This window comes from Trichomycterus rosablanca, chromosome 14 (genome assembly GCF_030014385.1).
Source record: "Trichomycterus rosablanca isolate fTriRos1 chromosome 14, fTriRos1.hap1, whole genome shotgun sequence".
In the NCBI taxonomy this organism is placed as follows: Eukaryota; Metazoa; Chordata; class Actinopteri; order Siluriformes; family Trichomycteridae; genus Trichomycterus; species Trichomycterus rosablanca.
Window position 1 is genome coordinate 22772851 of NC_086001.1, and position 20338 is coordinate 22793188.

At 35.2% G+C, this 20338-nt stretch overlaps 1 protein-coding gene and 1 long non-coding RNA gene across 2 annotated transcripts; one reads left to right on the plus strand and one right to left on the minus strand.

Annotated features, from left to right (window-relative positions):
* Window positions 1-832: 832 nt before the first annotated feature.
* On the minus strand, window positions 833-6642 carry LOC134326562 (sterile alpha motif domain-containing protein 3-like). Its single transcript, XM_063008730.1, has 5 exons — window positions 6309-6642; window positions 3491-4519; window positions 3130-3285; window positions 2112-2204; window positions 833-2019 (listed from the first exon to the last, which is right to left on the minus strand). Exons 1-5 carry the CDS (start codon window positions 6591-6593, stop codon window positions 1720-1722), a joined length of 1863 nt encoding a protein of 620 aa, XP_062864800.1. The 5' UTR covers window positions 6594-6642; the 3' UTR covers window positions 833-1719.
* Window positions 6643-14939: 8297 nt separating this feature from the next.
* Window positions 14940-17744, plus strand: LOC134326907 (uncharacterized). The gene is made up of 2 exons (XR_010014636.1): window positions 14940-15108; window positions 17344-17744. It is a non-coding gene; the product is annotated as an uncharacterized LOC134326907 (long non-coding RNA).
* Window positions 17745-20338: the final 2594 nt, after the last annotated feature.

Genomic DNA, 20338 nt, shown 5'->3' on the forward strand with positions numbered 1-20338 from the left:
GTTTCAATACAATGTGACACCGGCAAGATAAAGAAAGCAAAAATAAAGTGTCCCAAGTGTTTTTGTAACATGTTGTAGACCTGCACTGGTGACTGTTTTTGGTATACAGGAAAGAAAGGCCGAATGCAGGTGAAAAGGTGTTATTGGGCAACCAGCACTGTGTAAATATTGGACAGAACACATGATGGGTTATTTTAACTTGTTGGGTTGTGCAGTTTAACCATTGTGCTGGATTAAATAAATGTAAGAAAATACAGCATTAAAGCATAATCTCAATAAAATAGGCTACAATTTAACATTATAATACAATACAATACAGCGACAGTAAGTCTGTGTCTGTTTCTGTTACTTATTCTAAATTTAGTTTGTTTGTAAACTGTGAATTAGCTCTTAATCTGGTCGTGATGTTAGTGAATTAAACCTACATCGCTCTGATGGTCTGATCGATGAGCTGTCTGCACTCTAAAAAATAATATACTGGATCTACTTAAAAAAATTGATGTAACAATTTGCATGTATCTTTTTAAGTAATCCCAACTAGAATGTTTTTGAGTAAAAGCTATGAGCCTTTCATTGTTGGACTAACTTAACTTTTTAAAGTTGTTTCACTTAATATTAATCCCATTGTTTTGTTTGATAAACACAACTAAATTAAGTTCTACCAACGTAATTTAATTAAACTTTAAAAATCTCCATTAATTTGAGCCTACCTAATTAATACAAGATTTTCCAGATATTAGGGCAAATAAAGACATTTTTTTGAAAATACCACCTTTTATTATTGGATTGAAAGTGGTGCATAAAAACTGTTGCACAATAATAAAAATCTGCATAGTACAAAATAAAATATTCTAGCTGATAACAGCTGTTAAAAGACCATCACAGAAGTGAAAATGCTGGATACAGCAAGTGTAGCGAAACAAAGGATTAAACAATCCTACAAACAATTTAAATTTGAGAGCAAAACTGTCTTAAGAATAGATGCTTGACAAAAAAATAAAATAAAAATAAATCTGCTCTGTGCAAGTTATCTTGTAGATCAGAACACAGCTGTTAACAGAACATACCAGTGCAGTGAATATGCATTATACAAACATTTAGGTTTTGAGAACCAAACACTGCACAGCATATTTGCCAGTGGTAAATAAACACTATTAAATTAACACTGAGTGTCAGAATTTAAGTTAATCTTAATTTAACACCAACAGCATTGATTTAACACTGGCAAATTTGCTGTGTCAGATAATTCACATGTCTCTTACACCAAAATTAAAAAACCAAAAAAAACCTACTCTGTGCAATTTGCAAAGAAGGCATTGAACCCACCAAACTGTTCTCTTGTAGATCAGAGGACATATGTTAACAGACAACATTACTGAAGTAAACCCCTTTTACCCTTCATTTAAAAATGCTTGGGCAAGGTTACATAGTTAAACCATATCTTGAATCAACAATACTCACCATACAGCAACTCAACAATATTTAGTCATCTTAGTTCAACATATACATAAAAGGTCCATTGAACTGAACTGGACTGGATTTTAAGCATGTATTGTATTCTTTCATTAGAAATCAGTATGTAACAAAACTATTAATCACTGCCAAGTTTAGACAAAATGAATAGTCTTACTTTGCAGTAAAGTATGTACAGTTTTGATTTTGAGAACAGAACAGTCAGATGTGTTCACAGTACATCTACACTTCAACAATTCCTATATTTTATGAGAGCAGCTTTTGTTTAAGAGACATTACTTTTGGACTAGCTTTCAGTCCATCCAGTTCGAGGAGTAACTTTTGAAAAACTTCAAAGGTATGCCTCAGTTGTCTTGGGTAGCTGAGATTAAGGGCATATATAAGACCCATCAGCAAGGCACAAGCCCTTGGTAGATCCAGTCCCCTCAGGACTTCTGTTCCCTCTATCACGATAGTGGCACTGGCTGGGTCAGATGTACTGGCAGCTTTGTTAACCATGATCTTCATCACCTCCCCAGCAAGATGTCTGTTCAGAGCTTCAGCATCCTTATAGAAAAATTCAGACCCAATATTTCAGTTTCAATATTGCTGTAGTTAGTGTAGTGTTTAAAAGTAGACAGCAATTTCATTTTGCCCACCAAGTATTCCTTGAAGAGATCCTCTTCCTTTTCACCGAGGTAAACCACCATGCAACGGATTGCAACTTCTCTGCGTCTTTCAATCGTGTTATCCTGAAAAACATGTTAAACATATAATTAATTTGAAAAAGAATAACGTTGCACTACAATCAATGACGAGCCAGGGTTGAATTGCTGGTAAAGAAAAAAGTCAGATAACATCAATCCTGGGAAATGGTGACAGGACTTCATAGGATACGAGTGGACTTGTGACAGCTAGACTTATTACTAAAGGAGCTTTCACACCTACCTCCTTTGGTCCGGACTTTCTGACTTTTCAGTTTGGTCCGAACCAAAGTGTCAGGTGTGAAAGGGGCCACAAACCATGGTCTGGAACAAAGGACCAGAGTTTGGTCTGACCAAAAGAGGTGGTCTCGGTCCGGATCTACTAAACCATGGTCAGGTTCGCCTAGCCAATTACAGGAAGCTGAGACAGTCTTTAAACAAACCAGAGGAAAAAGAACTGGTGAAATCTGACTCCCCTTGGCGTGCAGGCGTGCCGCACAGCAATATGGACACAAACGCTTGCACTGGGAATTCATTTATTTACTGTAACTGTAGATTAACCCTTATTTATACACAGAGATAAAAGGAATCTGAGGATAATCTGTTACGCTCAATTCTGTTGTGGGGTGCGCATGCCAGCGAAGGGGAGTCGGATTCTGACAGAGCTAGAATTTGTCACAACATCAAAGCAACTTGCTGGACTCATAACATTCTACAAACCAATTTATATGAAGTATAGAAAGATGCAGCCCACGTAGCTGATGATGACATGGTGTAGTAAAGTTCTTTAGTCTGCTCACTAAACTGCAGTGTGAAACCAGAACTAACCGGACCAAATGTGTACAATGTAACAAACACATGAACCTTTGGCTGCCATTACAGGGCTAAAACTGTCAGTTTATTCATTCAAGCATTAGCTCAATTAGCTCAATCTCCATTTTTTTCTATTCTAAGATTAGAATGATAAGAATACCTCAAGAAGTGTGTCCTTTATTTGATGAATCTTCATTTTTGCAGCCCCTCCTCTTGATGACACCAAGTTCATCAGTTTTGGGCAGTACTGATCAAGCTTCGCCATGAAAGATGCCTCAAGGTTGATTGTGGTTATTCTCTTGAACTCTTCACGTATCTGTAGGGCACACAATAAAACATGCTTTCACTTAACACTAAACATACCCATCAACTATTCCTGTGGCTGTCAATCCTGGTCCTGGAGTACTCTCTGCCATGCATTTTTTGTGTTTTCCCACCAGAAAACACTCAAATGTGCAAAACAAGAGACTATTGTAGGACTAGGGTTGAGAACTAGTAAGGTATTCCATTAAGGCACTCACCTGGATGACATCAAAAAGGGCAGGCCAGCGTTCTTTGAAAACATCGACATGTGGGGCTAGGTTGACAACTTCCTGTCTGCGAATGGAGAATGTCCTTGCCATTTTCTCACTGATGATATTAGAGTTAGTCCTCTTCTTTACTTCACTCAAGAGGTCCAGTCTGACTTGCTCCAAACTTTCTTCTGTTTCTCCTTGTGGGTGAGGCGGCAAGTAATTCACCTCTGCCTTTCTTGGCTTCTTTACATTTTTTGCAGCTGCCATCTCATGTGCTCGCTTCTTTTTCAGAGAGTTCACTACAAGCTCAGGGCACCCAAGTGTTCGAAGTTTGCATCTGTAATTAGCTATTTTATATTTCAGTCTCTGCTGCCATCCATAACATCTGTTAAATGAACCTGGTTCTCTCAGACAAGGATGTTTTTGAATCAATGCTTCTGCAACATGGTTTAATTGCACACTTGTAGGATAGGCAACATACTGATAAATGGTTTCGGCCAACTTCTCAAGCATATCAGGAAGAATTGCAGTAGGACTCAGAAGAATTCCCTCCTTCTCGAAAGCCTCATTACCTGATGCAAGCACAAGTTCTGTGTTGTAGGCGAAACGAGGTATTGTAAATTCCACAGGCCAGCACTGAGAGCGGTGTGTCATATGCTCAGGTGATGAGAGAATCACTGTATCTTGGGATCCAGATGAGCAACTGTCAGATTGAGGATAAATGGCACTTTCTGTTCCACTTGGGCAGGAGCTGTCCAGATTAGTCAAGATGACCATGGGGGATTCAAAAACATGGACCACCTTAAGTGTGTCTTTGTCCTTGACATCACATACTGAATTTAGAGAAAAATACTCTCCAAAATCAGCATCTTTAAAATGCAAAGTGAAACTACCCTCAATCTGAAATGTCTGTTGCACAAGAGAATGAAGTTCGTCTACAGTATCGGGGATTCCAGAAGGTAACTCCAGTCTACGAATGTCATGGTCTTGAAGTATGATCCGAAGTTTAGCAGGCTGAGACATTGCAGCATCAAACTAAAAAGACATAACAGATTACATCAAAGTACATAAAAATGTATCACTCTGGTTTTACTAAGAAATATTTAACAAAAATGTTCCCAGAAAAAGTAAAACCAGAGAAACTGAAATTTCAAGTGTGTGTGTGTGTATGTGTGTGAAAAACAATCACTAAAGTACAGTAACTGCTGAATCAACATCAAAATCTTGTTTTAAACTAGAGTGTAGAGTCTATTTTTAAACCAACTTACATTTATTTTTTGTTATGTAGTGTTAACAAGGCCGAGTTTTGCAGAGCCCACAATAAAACATCTGGATTTACTGTATGTTTCTTGTTCTTGTTCTAGCCCTGAACTACACAATATTCTGAATGGAGTTTCTCTGTTAAAGGGGAAATTTAGTCCAAAGCCAGGCTCTCGTCAGAAAACAACTCCTTAAGTTATTTCCAACTATAGTTTGAGTGCATGTAATAACTGAATTTCTTTGCCACATATGACATTTTAAGCATTTCACAATAAATGGGTGTGAGCCCAGTGAAAATTCCTTACATCACTAGCATGAATCAGATACATCGAAGGTGGACTACTGAGCCATTTATGGTAAGTAAATGAAGTGCTTTAGAGTCACAAAACGTTTCCCTTCGATTATATATGCTGCTAAAGGGAATATGTCAGACAACTCCGATGGATTAAGAACTTTAACTGTTCTGGTGTTTTCAAGTTCGTAGCTTGACAGATGTTCCACAAACCAAGCATTCAAACATTTTACAATGAATGCAAGTTTTCCTTTAACAACAACAATCTGAATTACCTCTCCAAAATCTGGTAGTCCACCTGTCGAACCATTAGCCAGGATCATTCCAATTGAGTAAGTAGTGCCATAGTAACACACTGTGTTAGCCATCTGAACACATGACTCACCAGGAAATCTTCTTTCCAATGCTTCCTTAACGTCTTCCTTCAGAACACTCAAATCCACTGTTGACAGCTTGGTTACCCGTATAGAAGGCTGGATATTACTTTCATGCAAATGAAATGCAACCATTAACTGATGTTTCACTGAGAGAGACAGCAAGATGTTTCGAAAGCTGTGGGTATGTCTAACAACACGTTTAAAAAAAGCTGTGTTTTGCTTCAAAACGCATTGTCCAAAATGACACAAGTGGACCAAAATTCCTAATCAGCTGTGGATAGTGTTCTACAAAATGATGTTTCGGAATAAGACCACTCTGGGGGAAGGCTTCAAGGAATCTGTGCCGATGCTCTGAAATTTTACTGTCTAAAAAACAAATAGTCTCCTCAGTATGAACTGGAGACAGAACCAGTTCAACTATCTCCTTGAGGTTCAAAAGAACCTGCCATATTGGCTCACACTCTGGTATTTTTGCTCCAGCAATGAGGGGAAGGAGGCGCAGCAAAGTCCAGTTTTCATGGGCATTCCCACTGACAGTTCTTTTTGAAGCAAAATTTTGAGGAACCGGCTGTGGTGCATCCTTTTTATCTGCCCACCTATATGGGAAATCTCTGATTAATTTGTTCAGTTCTTCAAGAGTGAAATACTTTGCTCTAATTAAAGCATCAAGGCACAAGGCTAACTCCATTGGTACAATACCTTCGAAAAGGTCATGTAACAAATCAGGTGGGTAGCCTGTTAACACATCAAAATGTTGTAGCTTTTCTGTTAGTGGAAACTGTCTCTTTACTCCAAAGCAATTAGACACACCAGTAGACTCCTGTGCAGTCTGGATATGGACTCTGTGGTCTTCTTTTGTCCTAGGAGAAAATGCTCCTGTTCTAACTTCAATTACCTTGAACTGTGACCTTTCTCCAAGACAGAACCGACAGCAATGTGAACTAGAGAAGCTTTCAACGAATCCTCCAATAGAATGAGCGCCAAGGTTGTCTGCAACGACACAAAACACAGTACCTTTGACCTGTCTGCTTAAAGAAGATATGTAAATTCCTTCTTCTTCTAGGGTCACAAGATCTTTCAGTAGGGGCTCTAACACTGCACTATATCCAAATCGTTTTATATCATCTGTCTTGCAGAGAATCGATAAGTAGATTGATGTGAGTGAGCAAAGGTGGCACATTTGCTAAAACCCAGTACAGAGCAGTAATTTTGTGCTTTTTCCTGGATGTTCCAAGTGGATTGCAGATTTCAAAATCATCTACATATAACATGAGACTTATGGCTGGGTCATGTCTTGATAACAGTTTGTTGGCTTTAAAGTATGTGCCATCCTGAAAAGACTTGTACTGTGCATCAGTGCCGGCTTGTACTTCTTTCCCACTGTTAAGGATGAAGTCCTGGATCTCTTTCTTGTTCAAAACCTCACGTAAGGACCTCAGAATAGGTACATACTGGAAGCTTCTCCGCTCACGGTCATTGAGCACATATTCAATGGGCTCCACCACTGAGAAATGCTCTTTAAAATACTCCCTTCATTTGTAGGAAGTGGAGAGAGGGCCATCGGTCCCCAGTGCTAAGCTAATAGGATTGGATTCACAGATTTGTGTCACAATCTCTGAAATTATTCGACCATCTACCTGACAACTGTGCTTGTTTAAACATGACTGTAAAATCTCTCTTATAACAAGACCTGAAGCTGAACGAGAAATGAAATTTAGTTCTTCCACCACTTCATCAATACACCTATTAGGTACATTAAATAAACTTTCCAATTTATTTAGGTTCTTTTCAATCAAGTTGGGTAGTTCTCTCGTTTCATTTTCAGCCTCTACTCCAGCCACCTCTGCACTCTGATCATCATCATCATCATCTTCATCAAGATCGTCCCCTGTATTTAAAGGGTTCACTATTTTCCTCTGTAAAAACTCACCCTTGATGTCACACAACGAGTGAGGATTGTGTTTCCGGCTTCTGTGCGATGCATATGTCCCATAAATGTTTGTTCTGAAGTGACAATTCTCAAACACACATGTGATAGTTTCTTGCTTTTTTAAATGGTGACCAATGTGCTCAAAGAACTCCTTTTCTGTGGAAATGGTATTTAATGTACAACTTGGACATTTAAATGCTAACACTTCTTTTCGTTTTAATTGTGTCGAATGGTCTCTTGACACATGCGTTTTAAGGCTGCCCCATGTTCTAAATGAGCAGTAACATTCCCAGTAAAGACAGGGCAAGGTTTGACCACTATGCCAATGCCATAGCCTATAATGCTTTAAGAGCTCAGTCTTATTTGTGGTTTTAAATTTGCAAATTTTACAGAACCAATGCATTTCTAAATGTTTGACAAATTTTTCTGTATTTTAACCAACCAACATGAAATGGGCAATCGCCATATATTGTACACTTTAGCTCAACTAAAATGGCGCCCTTTTCCTTGTCAGCCAACGTAACTAGCTATACGTTAGCTAGCTAGCACTACATGGCTAAATAATTCTTACGCATAATTATCAATTGTGCGAAACACAGCCATAGCTTGGTGCAAAGCTAGCTAGATGCAGCACAAAATACACACAAAAATATATACAGTTGGAAATACAATTTTAAAGAAGAACCCCCTTGCAAATAGTTATACGTAGCCTGTGAAAATAATAATCTAGCTAGAGTTAACGGATTGCTACAACGAACCTCATCAGCGACAAGCGATAGAGTCGTTTATTCAGCAGTTCGAGCTAAAACATTTAAATCTCCTAACAGAAACCCGTATTAATATTACTTTTTCTTTGTGTCTTAGACATTGACACTGGCTCTCTCTGACTGAACTTCAAGCTGGCTTAACCTAGCTTAGCTAAGCCTCCTGTAACGACAGACCTGCTAGCGAGCTATAATAATCTACTTATCTACTCTGAAATATGACGTTTATAAAGGGTGATAGACTTACTCTCAGTATGAAAACAGTCCCTTGTAATAGCAGGTACAAGCGGAAAATGCGAATACGTCCGTCTCCATAATGAGGAGGGGGGGAAGAGGAGAGCTGTGCACAATTGCTCTTTTTTTCTTAGTTCCGGCGGCGCGAATATTTTTGTTGGTTCAACTCAAAATTTGTCCGTTGTTGTGCTGATGCAAAATTTTGCATTCAAAAAGGATTAAAAAATGCATCCAAACCAAAAATACATTTTAAATTTGTCTGAACTTACAATTTCAAAAAAATGTAACAAACATATTTTTTAATGTTGAATTGACTTGTTTTATTATGTTTTATTTACTAACACCATGAATCATTTTTTAGAGTGCACTTCTAGGAGAAAGGAATGGACGCAGACGATTTATGTTACGTAAATGGAAATAAGCGGATCGTGTGATATTATTAATATGTGCATGAAATGAAAGATTGTGAGTGGAAGGAGAGACGACTGAGTTCTTCATCATCACTGAGAATTTGTTAGATTTAGAGAGAGAAGATTTTCTACCTATAAGAAGAATTTCAGTTTTATCAGCATTTAATGTGAGAAAATTGTAAGAGAACCATGTTCTTAATTCTATTAGACAATCAGAGAGAGATGGAGGAGGAAGCGTAGTCGTGAGCACAATGGACAGGTATAGTTCCCAGGACAGAGCCCTGAGGGACACCACTAGAAACAGGAGTGACTGTGAACATACTGTACATGTCTAGAAATGTATGAAGAAAAATAATCAAGCACAGTATTACTAACACCAATATATGCTAGCCGATCCAATACATTTTTTTTTAATTCACTTCAACTATTAACTGATAGCATTCACTTACATCAGGCTCTAAACCTCCTGGTTCTAACCACCATTCACTCCACTATAGATAATCACAATATTTCCCAGTAATAGTTTAACCTAAAGATTTATACTTTTATTATTACTATTTACTTACTCATGTTTACGGTGTAATTAATTACCTGTTAATTACACAGTATAATTCATTCATTGCTAACCATTTCTCCCCAACACTCACTCAATATATTTTATATTTTTGCTTGTTTGGTACAATCTGATGAGTCACACTTGTGTCTAGGTGCTGATAAATGAGCAAAGCAGCTCCAACACTGTGAGCATCCTTTCTGTAAAATGTGAATGCGCTGGTGTTTTTTGAGATTACTCTGTTGATTAAATCTCTTCTCACACTGTGAGCACTGATACGGTTTCACTCCAGTGTGAATGCACTGGTGTCTTTTCAGATCACTTTGATAAATAAAACTCTTCCCACACTGTGAGCACTGATATGGTTTCTCTCCAGTGTGAATGCGCTGGTGTATTTTCAGATCACTCTGTCTTTCAAAACTCTTTACACACTGTGAGCACTGATACAGTTTCTATCCAGTGTGAATGCGCTGGTGTTTTTTGAGATTACTCTTTTGATTAAAACTCTTTTCACAATGTGAGCACTGATACGGTTTCTCTTCAGTGTGAATGCGCTGGTGTATTTTGAGATTACTCTGGGTAATAAAACTCTTTCCACACTGTAAGCACTGATATGGTTTTTCTCCACTGTGAATGTGCTGGTGTATTTTAAACTCACTCTTTGTATTAAAACTCTTTCCACACTGTAAGCACTGATATGGTTTATCTCCAGTGTGAATGCGCTGGTGTCTTTTCAGACCACTCTGTCCATTAAAACTCTTTCCACACTGTGAGCACTGATACGGTTTTTCTCCAGTGTGAATGCGCTGGTGGATTTTGAGTTTACTCTGTGTATTAAAACTCTTCCCACACTGTGAGCACTGATACGGTTTCTCTCCAGTGTGAATGCGCTGGTGGATTTTAAGTTTACCCTGTGTAATTAAACTCTTCACACACTGTGAGCACTGATACGGTTTCTCTCCAGTGTGAATGCGCTGGTGTATTTTGAGTTTACTCTGTTTATTAAAACTCTTCTCACACTGTGAGCACTGAAATGGTTTCACTCCAGTGTGAATGTGCTGGTGTTGTTTGAGATAACTTTGACAATTAAAACTCTTTCCACACTGTAAGCACTGATACGGTTTCACTCCAGTGTGAATGTGCTGGTGTTGTTTAAGATTACTCTCTGTAGTAAAACTCTTCCTACACTGTGAGCACTGATACGGCTTTTCTTCAGTGTGAATGCGCTGGTGTATATTGCGATTACCCTGTGTAATAAACCTCTTTCCACACTGTGAGCACTGATACGGTTTCTCTCCAGTGTGAATGCGCTGGTGTATTTTAAGAGCACTCAGGCACCTGAAGCTCTTCCCACACTGTGAGCAGACGTTTCCTTCTTCCTGTGTGGGACTGAGAGAGGTGTTAATGCTGACAGTACCAGAGGACGTTTGCTGATTACTGGAGCTTCTGGTGGGCGTCAGATCCTCATGTTCAGTCTTAATCTTCACCAGAGTCTCATATTTATCATGGTTGCAGCTCTTGATGTGATTGTGGAGCTGATTTTGGGTTGTAGAGGAATGTGGACACGAGGAGCAGCAGAAATCCTTGTTCAGTTCTGAAGCAGAAAATAATCAAATACATTTATATCATTATAAATAATCAAATACATTTATAACATTATAAATAATCAAATACATTTATATCATTATAAATAATCAAATACATTTATAACATTATAAATAATCAAATACATTTATATCATTATAAATAATCAAATACATTTATAACATTATAAATAATCAAATACATTTATAACATTATAAATAATCAAATACATTTATAACATTATAAATAATCAAATACATTTATAACATTATAAATAATCAAATACATTTATAACATTATAAATAATCAAATACATTTATAACATTATAAATAATCAAATACATTTATAACATTATAAATAATCAAATACATTTATAACATTATAAATAATCAAATACATTTATAACATTATAAATAATCAAATACATTTATAACATTATAAATAATAAAATACATTTATAACATTATAAATAATAAAATACATTTATAACATTATAAATTATAAATACATTTATAACATTATAAATAATAAAATACATTTATAACATTATAAATAATAAAATACATTTATAACATTATAAATAATCAAAAACATTTATAACATTATAAATAATCAAATACATTTATAACATTATAAATAACCAAATACATTTATAACATTATAAATAATCAAATACATTTATAACATTATAAATAATCAAATACATTTATAACATTATAAATAATAAATACATTTATAACATTATAATTAATAAATACATTTATAACATTATAAATAATAAATACATTTATAACATTATAAATAACCAAATACATTTATAACATTATAAATAACCAAATACATTTATAACATTATAAATAATCAAATACATTTATAACATTATAAATAATCAAATACATTTATAACATTATAAATAATAAATACATTTATAACATTATAATTAATAAATACATTTATAACATTATAAATAATAAATACATTTATAACATTATAAATAACCAAATACATTTATAACATTATAAATAACCAAATACATTTATAACATTATAAATAATCAAATACATTTATAACATTATAAATAATCAAATACATTTATAACATTATAAATAATCAAATACATTTATAACATTATAAATAATCAAATACATTTATAACATTATAAATAACCAAATACATTTATAACATTATAAATAACCAAATACATTTATAACATTATAAATAACCAAATACATTTATAACATTATAAATAACCAAATACATTTATAACATTATAAATAATCAAATACATTTATAACATTATAAATAATCAAATACATTTATAACATTATAAATAATCAAATACATTTATAACATTATAAATAATCAAATACATTTATAACATTATAAATAATCAAATACATTTATAACATTATAAATAATTAAATACATTTATAACATTATAAATAATCAAATACATTTATAACATTATAAATAATCAAATACATTTATTACATTATAAATAATCAAATACATTTATAACATTATAAATAATAAAATACATTTATAACATTATAAATAACCAAATACATTTATAACATAATAAATAATAAAATACATTTATAACATTATAAATAATAAAATACATTTATAACATTATAAATAATAAAATACATTTATAACATTATAAATAACCAAATACATTTATAACATAATAAATAATAAAATACATTTATAACATTATAAATAATAAAATACATTTATAACATTATAAATAATAAAATACATTTATAACATTATAAATAATCAAATACATTTATAACATTATAAATAACCAAATACATTTATAACATTATAAATAATCAAATACATTTATAACATTATAAATAATAAAATACATTTATAACATTATAAATAATAAAATACATTTATAACATTATAAATAACCAAATACATTTATAACATTATAAATAACCAAATACATTTATAACATTATAAATAATCAAATACATTTATAACATTATAAATAATCAAATACATTTATACCATTATAAATAATCAAATACATTTATAACATTATAAATAATCAAATACATTTATAACATTATAAATAATCAAATACATTTATAACATTATAAATAATCAAATACATTTATAACATTATAAATAATAAATACATTTATAACATTATAAATAATAAATACATTTATAACATTATAAATAATAAATACATTTATAACATTATAAATAATCAAATACATTTATAACATTATAAATAATCAAATACATTTATAACATTATAAATAATAATACATTTATAACATTATAAATAATCAAATACATTTATAACATTATAAATAATCAAATACATTTATAACATTATAAATAATCAAATACATTTATAACATTATAAATAATCAAATACATTTATAACATTATAAATAATCAAATACATTTATAACATTATAAATAATCAAATACATTTATAACATTATAAATAATCAAATACATTTATAACATTATAAATAATCAAATACATTTATAACATTATAAATAATCAAATACATTTATAACATTATAAATAATCAAATACATTTATAACATTATAAATAATCAAATACATTTATAACATTATAAATAATCAAATACATTTATAACATTATAAATAATCAAATACATTTATAACATTATAAATAATCATATACATTTATAACATTATAAATAATCATATACATTTATAACATTATAAATAATCAAATACATTTATAACATTATAAATAATCAAATACATTTATAACATTATAAATAATCATATACATTTATAACATTATAAATAATCAAATACATTTATAACATTATAAATAATCAAATACATTTATAACATTATAAATAATAAATACATTTATAACATTATAAATAATACAATACATTTATAACATTATAAATAATCAAATACATTTATAACATTATAAATAATAATATACATTTATAACATTATCAATAATCAAATACATTTATAACATTATAAATAATGCAGATTGTTAGTAAATGTTAAACTGAGATCTGATGATAAAGTCCTGTACCATGATGCATCATGAATGATTAATTTCTTTAGGTTGTCCACTATGGGAGGCACTCTAGAACTCTCTGCTCGACTCTTTGCTGGATCTCTTCTCTCTGTGAATTTCTCTATACACAATACTTACATTTTTCTTCTTGAAATCTATGTATAATCGATCCCTTCTGTTATGTTTGTTTTGTCATTGTACATCGATCCTGAGTTTGCTGAAAGACGCTATATAAGTTAAACTTATTACTATTATTATTATTGTAGTTTGTGTGGTTCTTAACACCAGATCAGCTGCTGTCTCTATTATCATGGCTGAACAGATTCTCACAAGTTGGGGTCGATGGTTTTCTTTATTTGTGTAAATAGAGATTAGAGTCGTTTGTGTGACTGTGAGGGTTTAGTGGTGCTGTTAGTGTTAGTATTAGTGATAGACACAAATAAATTCAATAATAAATGTTATTTTTACTTACTGAGTTCATCTTTATCTTCAGGTTCTTCCTTCTTCACAGGCTTCATCTGGAAACCTCCACACTGTTGGTCCTCTGGGGTGAGGTGTTCCTCAGAGGTGACGTGTTCCACAGGGATTAAAGATCCTTCACCTGAAATTCATCAATATGTGAAGAAGAAACTCAACAACTGGAGGAAACTGAAGGTTGTGGGCAGTGTTAATTTCGTTGACGAATGATTTTCGTCATAGTTTTCGTCAACAAACCTTTTTTTCATGACGAAAACGAGACGATAACTAAATAGAAACTACATAAAAGGATAAAAACTATGACGAAATGAATCGACACTTTCGTCAACGAATAAAAACAAAACGAAAATGTTTGGCAGGGACGACATCCAATAACTGATTTAGTTTTGTGGAAGGTAGGGACAAGTTAGGAAGAGATCCAATCAGAACTACTTTAGCGTATGTGGAGGGGCGGGACAAGCCGGGTAGCCATCCAATCAGTACTAATCTTTTGCGGTACCGCGGTAAGAGCACACTCGCACACATTTGATCTAACCCGGGAAGACCAGACTAGCCTGTGAACTGTCTTTACTCATGGAACCAGGTTAACTCCACGATGTTAACAGGGAGAAAGAGGAGAGCCGATATCTGGACACATTTCTCATTTAACGTCATGAAAAACAAGATGATGTGTAAACCATGTGGGGCGACGATCTCGGGTAAAAACACAACAAATCTGAAACGACATCTGGCACAGCTGGCAGTATAATGGAAACATAATGGCACAGCTGCTTTTACAGTACCCAGTTTTATAAAGAATGTAATATGCATTTTGTTATAAACAATGCATATACTTTTCAGGCCTACTGGTCATTAATATTTTGTTATTGTTATGCTCAATAAGCGAGGTCAGGTAAATAAAGATGTTTGAAAGAGGTTAAATCTGTTTTTGTGCGTATTGCACTTTCAAACATTAATAATATTCCATAACTGGTTAAAAAATGTTTAATTTTGTGTAAGTGTATATAATGACTTAAATAATTTAAGGGAACTGATGAAAAAGCATTTACATTTTACACCCTTTATATGTACAGTGTATCACAAAAGTGAGTACACCCCTCACATTTCTGCAGATATTTAAGTACAGTATATCTTTTCATGGGACACCACTGACAAAATGACACTTTGACACAATGAAAAGTAGTCTGTGTGCAGCTTATATAACAGTATAAATTTATTCTTCCCTCAAAATAACTCAATATACAGCCATTAATGTCTAAACCACCGGCAACAGGGGTTTACTCACTTTTGTGATACACTGTATTTTAGGGCGGCACGGTGGCTTAGTGGCTCAGTGGGTAGCACTGTCGCCTCACAGCAAGAAGGTCCTGGATTCGAACCCCAGGTGGGGCGGTCTGGGTCCTTTCTGTGTGGAGTTTGCATGTTCTCCCCGTGTCTGTGTGGGTTTCCTCCAGGTGCTCCGGTTTCCTCCCACAGTCCAAAGACATGCAAGTGAGGTGAATTGAAGATACTAAATTTGTCCATGACGGTGTTTGATATAACCTTGAGAACTGATGAATCTTGTGTTATGAATAACTACCGTTCCTGTCATGAATGTAACCAAAGTGTAAAAACATGACGTTAAAATCCTAACAAACAAATATGTATTTTAGTTGACTAAATCGACTGTAGATTTAGTCGACTATATTCTTATGACAATTAGTCAACTAAAACTAGACTAAAACAATTCAGATGACTAAATTTTGACTAAATTTAAATCACATTTTAGTCAAAAGACTATGACTAAGACTAAATCAAAATTTGCTGTCAAAATTAACACTGGTTGTGGGTTTAGTTACCACAAATAAATACTACTTAGATTTAATCCAGACTGGAAGTATCAGCACTTCTACACTGGACAGTACGGTACAGTACAGGTTCTAATCCCACTATCCACATTCTCTTATTATTTCTACTATACTAACCACACTGTACTGTACTAACATGGCAAATTGCTCCACATTTACTTACAGAAGTAACTTCCATCTTCTTCCTCCTCCTTTTTTATTAGTTTCTCTTGGAATACTTCATTTTGTAGATCTATGGGGGTGACGTGTCCCTCTTCTGCTGACTGCATTATTAAAAGATCTGACAGGCAGACGGACAGATAGACAAATGTACTTTATTCCCTATTAAAGAGAAATCCAGGAAAATTCTTTCAGACTGTTTTAACTGTTTATTTTTAATGCTGTGAGGCTGTAAACAGAGTGAAAATGTTGAAACTATTGTGGGACTGAGCAGCATCAGACAGAAAAGACTTCTAATAGAACTTTTTGGGTTGGTTTCACAGACAGGGATTAAGCCTAGTCCTAGACTACACAGCATTTTGAATGGAGATTCTCTATTTAAAGCTAAATGTAGTCCTGGACTATAAGCCTTAATGCCTGTCTGGGAAACAACCCTTTGAGTTTGGTGGAAGTGGTTTTGTGGCCCAAAGTGAAATGATTAAGTCTGATGTTCTTTACATCTAGTTTCTCATCCACTCCCAATAACAGTGCTGTACTAATACTTTTAACTTTTACTATAAACCTGTAAAACAACCTGTAAACAAAGCTACAAGAACTCGCTGTTTCTAACAAACATTAAACACTGTAAACAAAGCTGAAAATGTGACGCGTTTATATCAAAATGTTAGATTTAATAATGAATAAACTCTGAATCCGTTACAATCCACTGATTCATCGGTTCAATGAATCGGTTCATCAGTACTGAATCATGTGTGATGCTAACAGTTAGCGGAGCAGCTAATAGTTTGTGTGTTTAAATAAAACTGGAGTTAAAGCTCCTCAAATCCTCACAGTGATGTTTTATTATGAACTCTAGTTTTATTATTAATTAGAATGTGGTTATAATTAAATATAAGGGTTATAATTAAATACATATTTTACTTACAGATGAGGCTCTACAGTACAAACACAGCAGCTTCTTCTTCTTCTTTTTATGATGTTTAATGGCGGTTGGCAGAACAACTTAAGACGCACCAGCGTCACCAACTGGACTGGAGTTGAACAGCAGCTTAGCAGTAAAACATCTCCATTAGCCCTGTATCTCTCAGCTACAGTGTTGGGGGGAACGCGGTACAGTCACGTGATGACTTTTTATCTGTAACGAAGTCATGTAACGCGTTACAGTTACATATTTGTAATGACATTACAGTTACTGTGATGAGAGATGAGTCGTTCCCGAACGAACCGATTCTATTGAACGACTCTTTAAAATGAACTAAAGGAACCGAGTCGCTCCTCTAGTATAAGGACAAATAATTAAGGAATAAACTTGTTTATGTTAAATCTGATTGGTTCATGGCGTGTATGTTTTAAAGCAGACACAAACACAGGCACATCTCTGTACAAGAGAGGATTTTTCTGAAACTAAATAAATAAAGTAAATAAATGGAATTTGTTTGTAGATGTGATTCCAGTATACAGTATTTGTTTGTGTTTAGAATGTAACGTGAAAGTAAATTAATGAGGAACGAGATTACATTTTCCAGGATGTAATGACCCAGCTAGCCTTGTAATTGTGGCCCACTTCCGGCGCAGCTCCTGCCAGCCGAGCCTGCCGCATCTGGTTCAGTGCCGGCAGCCCGTGTCGGCTCTGAATCTTTTTGAATGACTGGCCAGAATCGGACCAAATACACTGGCCCAAATCCGGATGCCAGATCTCCGCCGACTCTCCCATAACTGGGCCGGAATTGCCCCCAAAACACGGCGATACTATTTATTTACCAATTTCTTCTCCTTTCACGTCCTCATAGATAAAATAGTAGATTTATGCTACAGATTAACTACAGATTGTGCAGCAGAAAGTATTTTATTAAGATAATTGCAGCAAGTAGTATAATAATAATAATCAGAATATTATAAATAAGACCAATTATAAAAGTGAACCAAAATGACAGCTATATGAATATTATATATAGAAAATAACATATAATTGCATATAAGAATAATAATTATAAAAGTGAACAATATATAAAAAATATATATAAAAACAATATAAAGAAGTTGTTATGATGTGGGGAGAAAGGACCCAAGGATGCAGAGGATTAAACTTAAAAGGGTTTTATTTACAAATAGTAAACATAATAAACCATAACATAAAGAATAACCAGAACAGAAAACACTTCCAGGAATCCCGAAGGCAGCCGGTAACGTCGAGGCTGAAAGAAACAGGGAAAAAAACATAAATGGGAAAAAGGGGAAGCGCAAGGCGCGAACCCTGGTCACTCACCTCCTGGCTGGGAGCTTAAGCGCACTGCCACCGCAACGCTGAAAGCAAAAACCGCTCCCAGCCTTAAAGAGGCGAAGCGACCGGGTTCGCGAGGTGGGAAACCTCGCGCTGTTGGCCAAAGAAGGGGGTAACACCGCCGGTAGTTGAGTGGCACGGCGCTCTCCAGCCGTTTGTGCTGGTCAGCGCCATGCCAGCTACCGGGTGTGATTAAATGCGGACTTAACCGACTAAATGTAACGGCGCTGTCACCAGCCAGAGTGGCTGGGAAGTGGCCGTTTATTCACAGCGCTCCAGAGGGCGTAACGCGACGCTGTCACCAGCGCTTTGCGCTGGGAGGGGGTCGCGTTCCTCTGGGCGCCCTAATGGATATCAAGGTGGCGGCGGCACGGCGGCGGCGGCTCAGCGGCGGCGACCTGTTGGCGACCTAATGGCGGCGACGGCACGGCGGCAACGGCTCAACGGCGGCGGCACAATGGCGGCGGCACGGAGGCGGCGGCGGCTCGGCGGCGGCGACCTGGCGGCGGCCCAATAGCGGTGGCCCGGTGGCGGCGGCACGGCGGCGGCAGCACAGTGCGGCGGCACAACCTAGAATTTAAATAAACAAACATAAAAGGGCACCGCAGTGCCAAACAAACTGAAAGAAAGAAACGAGAAAATGGCCAACAAAAGCAGAAGGTGCGACGGCTACAGCTCTGCACCTTTCCCTTAAATAAGGGAAGGCACAAGGCACAGCTGTAGCCCGTTCGCCCTAACGAGCTGGCCAGGTATTTAAATGAGCAGCTCGTTCCTGCTCTGTAAGGCCTGTGGTGTCAGGGAGAGACGGCACATTCCCCTGACGCCACAGAACCTAACAGTAGTACAGTTTGTTTGTTTATTAGGATTTTAACGTCATGTTTTAAACTTAGGTTACATTCATGACAGGACAGGCAGTTAAACTCATTACACAAGATTCATCAGTTTACAAAGTTATATTGAACACAGTCATGGACAATTTAGTGTCTCCAATTCACCTCACTTGCATGTTTTTGGACTGTGGGAGGAAACCGGAGCACCCGGATGAAACCCACGCAGACATGGGGAGAACATGCAAACTCCACACAGAAAGGACCCAGACCGCCCCACCTGGGGATCGAACCCAGGACCTTCTTGCTGGATCTTGTGACCTTGGCTGATGATCTACGCCAGATGTTAGATGCTGCAGAGTAGTGTTCATAGTTTTTACTCATGTATGAGAGGTGAATAAGCAAATGTGGCTCAGTGATGGTAGTGGACACTTGAATATCTACAAAAAATACAAGGGACAACCTTTGGGTTATAAAATTATATACGATCAGCCATAACATTAAAACCACCTCCTTGTATGTATACTCTTTTTCTATCAGCTCCACTAACCATATAGTTTACTAACCATTTACTGACTTTCCCTATGGGATTAATAAAGTTATCTATCTATAGGTGCACTTTGTAGCTCTACAGTTCCACTGTCGTCCATCAGTTACTCTGCATACTTTGTTAGCCCTCTTTTACCTTATTCTTCAAAGGTCAGGACCCCCAAAGGACCACCACAGAGCAGGTATTATTTAGGTGGTGGATCATTCTCAGCACTGCAGTGACACTGACGTGGTGGTGGTGTGCTAGTGTGTGTTGTGCTGGTAT

Coding starts and splice junctions, on each gene's coding strand:
- LOC134326562 (XM_063008730.1), bottom strand. CDS start 6,593: ATGTGCCACCTTTGCTCACTCACATCAATCTACTTATCGATTCTCTGC. Junction 3,286..3,490: donor CCCTTTTTGATGTCATCCAG/GTGAGTGCCTTA, acceptor TGTGCCCTACAG/ATACGTGAAGAGTTCAAGAG. Junction 2,205..3,129: donor TAAAGGACACACTTCTTGAG/GTATTCTTATCA, acceptor CATGTTTTTCAG/GATAACACGATTGAAAGACG.